Source organism: Equus przewalskii, chromosome 4 (assembly GCF_037783145.1).
Source record: "Equus przewalskii isolate Varuska chromosome 4, EquPr2, whole genome shotgun sequence".
Lineage (NCBI taxonomy): Eukaryota > Metazoa > Chordata > Mammalia > Perissodactyla > Equidae > Equus > Equus przewalskii.
Window position 1 is genome coordinate 71,907,611 of NC_091834.1, and position 7,500 is coordinate 71,915,110.

Here is a 7,500-nt window from a genome sequence, read left to right on the forward strand (position 1 = left end):
GCTGATTGAAGTGAAAGATAAGATTTTCATTTCTTCTACTCTTATGATTCCCAGATGTTTGTTATTGTTGAAGATCAACAGTATTCTATTTTTTAAAGGTGGTCATGATCATTATTTTTAAAATTACCATGTTGAAATATCCTACAACTTTGCGTATTTGACATATTAACCCTTTTTGAATGAAAATTTGAACTTTTACTAATTAAAGTATTTTTCCCCAAAGATGGTAACCTTAATTTGTGAATAGTATCTTAGGCATTTTGTTTAAACAAGTGAGAAGCAGTGGCAAATCTTTCATAAACAACTTAATTTTCATTTACTTAACATCACATCACTCTTATGATAAAGATTATGTCACTTGCCATAACAACAGATATTCTTCCCCAAATCATGCTTTAAAAAATATCCTTTTTCACTTTTTAAAAATTAAAAATATTCATGTGTTCAATTTTTGTTCTTACATATTCAACTGTGTCCTTCATATTTGGCATTTTGATTTATTAGGCCATTTTATCATTAAAGACTTTTAGCAAAGCAGTACTAGATTTCAAATGCACCATGCATGGTGTCCATGATGAATTCATTCCACTAGAGCACAAAAGTTATCATTATTTAAATGCTAGTTTCTTTCAGAAGTTTTACATCACAGTCGAGTTTTCAAAATGAGAATTTAGCTGATATTTTGAGGTAAATGTATATGGTTTCTTGTTGCATATGTAGGTTTTGCTCATACTTAACCCTTTCTTTTGGGAATATGCATAGAAATATTTAATAAAATTTAATATTTGTAATTTTAAATGATTAATAATTATTTAAAAATATGTGATAACTGTTTAATTTTATAATTTTCTTTTCTTTAAATGTCATATTCAAAATCTTTTGGATTTACTGTATATATTTGGTTAAATAAATGAGGCACTTGGAGAAACCAGACACTGGACATAAAATGTCCATTAATGTCACTGTAAATAATTTTGTTTAAGAAAAAGTTCACAGGAATAGTTATAAACTTTTTATATGTACTGTTGTTTATTCTTAGTTTTTCAGGAAGACATTTTTTTCATCCAATTGTTTTGATTAAATGGTAAGATGCCAAAAAGATGAGGTTTAATACTAAAGCACCAAGATTATGAGATAGAATGTCCGTGTATGTGGATAGGGGAGTGTAGTGGGAAGTAGAGGTTATTTTTCCCTTCTTACCATCCTTGACATATATAATTAGGTCAATCAATCGATTGATCGATCAATCTAAATACATGCATACACGTACATATACATACAGGTACATGGGAGTAGTGGGTGGAAGAGAAGAAGAAAGCGAGAGAGGTAGGGAAGATGAGAGAAAGGGTGAGAGAAAAGATGAGAGAAAAGACCAGAGAGAAAAGGAGTAAGCAACAAGGACCAGTAGTGTCCCTGGTGGTGGTTGAGATAACACAGTTAACTGTACTGGCCCAGGTCAAGTTTCAGACTTCTGAACATTGTAGTGAACATGGCATAGGATATATGCAGGTTCCTGTTATCACTCTGGCAAATGCCTATCTCACATAATACAGTTTTATACCAATGGAACCTATAACACTAAGAGGAAAAAATAAAACCAACAAGTCTAGCATTTAGTACTACCCTATCATAAAGTAAGGGGGTCTAATTGAGCTATGTCTTTATATCCTGCTATTTGTACAAATAAAAGACTACATCTTGATGCAAAATAAACACAAAAGCACTGTTGTGACTATAACAGGGAGTCATATACTAATTTATATAATAAGTGGTTGTGCACGCTTTATTCAAGATTATGGCTGCAAGAAATGGCATGAATTGCTGGGTGTGTTTAATGCTGGATTATAGCAATTTGAAACATGTCAAACACATGGCTAATGCCTCATGCTTCACTCATTCTTGCGTAAACCTGCATAGCCACCATCCATTATACCCTTGGTAACAACACAATTCTGCAAGTAAATATTGTTACACTAAGTAACCTTTCAATTCAAGTTGTTTAGGAAGAGAAAATGCAATCTTGTGCAGTCAGTTCCAGTGTCAGTTTAATGTTTCAAAAGGGAAGTGGTGTAGAGAATAAGTATCTGTACAGTGACTTGCTTAAAAAAAAGAAGAAACAAAAAGGAAAGAAAGGAAAACTTAATGCCGGGGAGAAAGGAAGAACTGTATCATTGGAGTGCAAGATCTGAAGAGTTATTTTCTGATGTGGCTGAAAAGTTGTGTATGATGAAAGATTTAAAGGTTTAACTAGCAGTTCAGACAGACATTAACACAGCAACTCCCAGTTTCACCTTTCCCTTTAATGATCTGGAATTTATTTTCACTGATTTTTGTAAAATGTTTGTGGTAGGATTGAGAAGAATGAATAATTTAGTTAAATATGTTTGGAATCACAAGCACATCCACTTTGAAAGAATATGCTGAATTTGTAATTATTTAAAATATACTGTAAAAGGTAAACAGCACTTCTCATTGTGTTAGCAATATTTCCTCTAGTGGAAAATAGGTGTAGAGGTGTCACAGGAGAAACTTAGTGAATACTGGAAAGCGTCTTCATTATCCTTGAAGATATGTCCCCTTTATAATGGACATACTCCAAGCTTTCTTCTTTAGGTGAAATGTACATTATAATCATCTAATTACACAATTGCCCTTCTTTTGGTATATTATTCTTGGATCAGATGCTTCTGTTTTGTAGAGAAAAAGTACTGTCACTGTTACTGTTTTTCTTCTACTATAATTTAACTCTTAGATGATTGAACTTAAAACGTAAATCACAGTTTATACCCTAGGGTTTTAGAAAGTCAAAAATTCCACAAGGGATAATAAAATTCTCTGGTATATAGGAATTGGAAGTTGTGTAGGTCTTTCTTCATAATTGTAGTAAAGATTTAGATTTATGACTCGCTGCTTGTTGATTATTCTTAATTATTTGATGGCCTTGATTTTTAACACAGTATACATGCAGAATTCTTTAATTCATCCAGTTGATCCTGACATTAACTACCCAAAGGTTAACATGAAATACAGCACCTGTCTGCTACATTTGAAGATATAGTTTATTTTGATTTTTTGTGTTGCAAACTCCACCCAGAGATAGTATTTCTAATAAATAAATAATAAACATACACATACATATATACTCCGGATGTATTGTCAAAAGTAAAATTTAAATGCAATATGTCGAAGTTATGTCTGTCTGTTTCTGCAGTTGGAGAAGACCCAAATTACAATTTTCATATAACTAGTAAAGGCAATCAGACCTTTTCTCTGAATATTTTAAACATTGTGCATGTAAAATTTATGCCTAATTTGAATACTTATTAGCTGCCTAATCTCAGAAAAGAGTATTAGCTTTGTTTTTTCCTTATAAAATCCATCACTATGTATCAGTTTTCATTTGTATGATTTTTCTTTGTTAGTGTTCAATAAGATGTTTAACAAAACCTGTTTATTTATAAACACATTCCGTTCAAAAGTTGTTTGCTATAGTTACAGCAATTGCTTCCTTTATGAATTTAGGATTTTCTTGTTGCTGTTTTTTTTTTTTAAATAAGAACAGCTTTCAGTTGTATAGGTAGTTTCTGTTATAATATTTTGCTTTACTAGCCCAGCTACTGATGGTCTTTTATAAATCAGCAGGTCTTTTTTTTAATTGATTTCTTTAGAGTCATAAAAATAATCTCATAATTTAGGCTTTGATGAAAATACCTGTTAAAACTATTAAATTATAACCATTAATTTTAATAATTATAATATTAGTATGCAAAAATTCTCTATTGGATATGTATCTGTGTTTGTGGTTGTGTCTCTATGTGAGTATGTGTGTCCATGATCACATTTTGTAAGAATCTGGGTAAGAGGATTTCGCTATGACACGAAAAGATATTAAGCTTACATTTGCTTTATAATGAATGCATTTGAAAATTTTTAATAAACAGAGGTCTTAGAATATGACTAAGTCTAAAATAGCGAAGTCATATAGTAACAGAAAATTAGATTGAGTGATAAGTTTAACGTCCTTCTTTAGTTTTAGGCGAAGTCCACTGTCTGTCTAGTGTTGCTGTTAAAGTCACGGCGCAGCCAGGTTGCTTCTGAAATTCCGTCCGTAGAAGTAAAACAGAGAAGTGCATCCATTAGGTTATGGCATAGGATTCACATATCTTTGAGAGCCAAAACTGGTCTTTCTAAACCACGGATTCAAGATGTACTGTGAAATTCTGGTTTGTAAAAGCACGTTGGTTCTTTATTTACTGCAAGGATTTCCACTGATCTTGGCAGGACATCTCATTGCAATCCTGAAAGTACAGTATATTTATGCAGTGAAAATGATAAAACATTTATTACTGTAGAGAAGGTAATATGCATAATTTATGCTGTTTTTAGCACAATCATTAGTGATATTCTTGATAGATTTTATTTCCAGCTTTCATATCTAATACATGCCTGGAAAATTAATTTTCTATCTTTCGTTTATTTGCCTCTGTTAAAATTGAGTTTTAAGTCATCTTCAAGTGAACAGTTTGATTGCTGCTCATGCATAAGCTTAATTACTTCCCAGGAAGGACAGTATTAAATGTTTTAAATGTCAGAAAAATAAATGAATATGAGCTGTTTGATTAAAAAAATAGGCAATATCTGACGTGTTTGCAGCAGGAGCTTTTTCTTAAAATGCCTCCAAGGCAAAATTTTATTTAGTCACAAAAAAAAAAGAAACCCATTATACTATTTATCATCGGTTGATACCATATGATTTGTAACACCCTTACAAAATTTTAATTTTGTATGATTAGCTGTGCATCATTAAACAACAGCCTTGCATAAGATGTGCTGTAAAATTCTGACAGAATCAAGATAGTGAATATTTAAAATAAGGCTGTATAGTCATCCATGGTTGTCAAAGGTAGATAATAGGAAACAGAACAGAGTGTGCAATCGTGCCTTCATTTAAACTGGTTTTATAGGTAGACTCTAAAATGTGGTCGTTCATAAATGCTATTGACCATGCTATATGCATGGTATGTTACTTTGGCTGTTAAATGTAACCACACAAAAATTGCTTATAGAAACCATAATTTCAGTGATTAGTATCTGGATGAAAGCTGAATTTGTATTGCTTTTCTTGGTAAATGACTTTTCAAGCCTTTTTTTTTTTTCCTCCTAAAGATGCTGTCTCTGTAATTGGCAGAGAGGGACATCTTGATAATGGAAGTGTGAAGGTGTAACGTGTGTTAATTGATACTTCTTAATCACTTTTAGGTATTAAGTCATGATGCAGGAATCTGCGACAGAGACAATAAGCAACAGTTCAATGAATCAAAATGGAATGAGCACTCTAAGCAGCCAATTAGATGCTGGCAGCAGAGATGGAAGATCAAGTGGTGACACCAGCTCTGAAGTAAGCACAGTAGAACTGCTACATCTGCAACAACAGCAGGTAAGTTTTGTTTTCCTCAGTGATTCCTTAAAACAAATAAGCCTGTTTTCTTGAATATGCAAAATGTATTCATAGCAAATTGAGCATGCTGTTTTAGGCTGAAGGATGCTGAGAATTTATTATTATTTGGAACATGATTGAAGTATGAGTAAAGATAGGATTTTCATATTAGTTACGTCATACCAGCACCAGAGTGCCCTTCAAGTGTCAGGCTATTAATTAAGTTCACAGGGCGATTTGGGGAAGATTCTGTAAAGCTTTGTAACAAATATTTTATAGCTTCTAGTTGACTGTCTTAACATTGTGCTGCAGAACGTGATACTTAGTTTTCCACCAGAGGGCCACATTACTTGATACTTGCTTATACAATGAATTTCTTCCAAGTCTGAGCTAAGGTGAAAAGGACCACAAGGACTTTTCACAACACAGATGCTTGCCCGTGATAGCTGCAAATATTAGCTATTAATTAGTTGATATTTGCTGAGAGATTGTGAACCTGTAAACACTATAATCATTTCTGTTGCTTTTCTTGAAAGCTCATTTCAAGATATTTTGAATATACATCTTTTGATAACATTAAAGAGCACTTTTTGTTTTCTGCTAGTGTGTCATAAAATACAGTTATTCTCTTTAAATCTAGAAAAGTAAACAACTGCTCAATAAAGGTACACTTTTAACTAGTCCATTAATCTGTTTATATGACATATTCATTTTTCCTGATTTTGTTTTGTCAATGAAATTTTCTTTTCAACCAAAGAATAGCCACTCCATTCTTCACTTATTCCAGTCTGTGGAAACAGTGACAGAGAACAGCAAGCTTTCAAAGCGTACATTTGTATTAGGCCAGAATGAGCATACCTGTTTGAAAATAAGATTATTCTTGTTTTAAAATCAAGGTTATTTCTTTAAAACTCTGTATTGCATTCAGGCCAAACATAAAAAAATCATTAAAATGAAAATATAATGAATTGTTGTTGAAAAATGTTTCAAATTAAGTGCTGTATCATTCACATTTTTGTTAGCATATAATTAGAAAGAATGCATCTCAGAAGTTAAAACAAATGCTCACACTAGAGTAAAATTTAATAGAATCATTATTTTAAATAACAACAACATTTAGAAAGTTATCTTAGAGTATATGTACTGAATAGTGTCTTAACCTGTAGGCATTGTTTTCAAGAATAATCTTTTAAAAGAGTTAAACATAACACTGTTCTTTATAATTTTGGGATTATGTCCCTTTTCATAGACAGTAATTATTAGGAAGATAGTTTTTATTTTGTTTTGAAATATTTTGTTTTAGCCATCATAGGAATTAAATGCCTCCCAAAGTCCCAGGATTATCCTGTTTTACAGGTTACTTTAAATAAATGCAGTTTTCAGGATAGCCCTTTTCTTCTTTTAATGTATTTGCAGGAACTGTCATACCAGCATAGTGCTATAATATTCCTACTGAATCCCCTAAGTAAGAATCCTAAGAATTTATAGTCAAATTCTGTTTCGTCTGAGAATACAGTAGAGAGTGCATTTATACAGGCAAGTGAAATTAACAATTGAAAATGAACACTGCTGTTTAGTACTAACAGACAACAGGTTCTGAAGGGAACTGCAAAGGAGTAACTTTCTTTTTCTTCAAAGCTCTGATTAGATCTTAAATGAAAAGAAAAGAGTAAAATCATAGCCATACTTTATAGTACTCTGGAGGCATTTTTATGATAAAATCTGTAAGGTATGTTTATAACCTGAGTTTGAAGTTTATTTTGTTCTAGAGTTTCTTTATGTAAATCATAAACAAGAATAAATACAAAAGGTTACATCCCTTAGATAACTCAGAAACTTTTAGTCATGTATTGCAGGTTTGTGGAGTGCCTTCTAGAAGTGATTTAACACAATGGATATAGTAGGCATCTACAAAAGACACTTCAGGATGTGTCTACAGGAAGATATGTAATAATTTAATAAATAAACATGCAAAAACCTTTGTAAATGTCTCTTCCCTTGGTTATGTTTTAACTACATTAATATATTTAGATACTTCAGGTTATTGAATTTTTGTCCTCCTG

The 7,500-nt window shown here is 31.8% G+C and overlaps 1 protein-coding gene across 50 annotated transcripts in view; it reads left to right on the top strand.

Moving 5' to 3' along the window:
* Window positions 1–7,500, top strand: part of FOXP2 (forkhead box P2) — a 510,571-nt gene that overhangs the window by 267,227 nt on the left and 235,844 nt on the right. For all 50 annotated transcript variants that reach the window (XM_070616298.1, XM_070616302.1, XM_070616303.1 and 47 more), the window contains one exon: window positions 5,260–5,437. In XM_070616298.1, coding sequence (XP_070472399.1) covers window positions 5,270–5,437 — 168 coding nt within the window. In that variant the 5' untranslated portion in view covers window positions 5,260–5,269. The remainder of the gene's footprint in view (window positions 1–5,259; window positions 5,438–7,500) is intronic.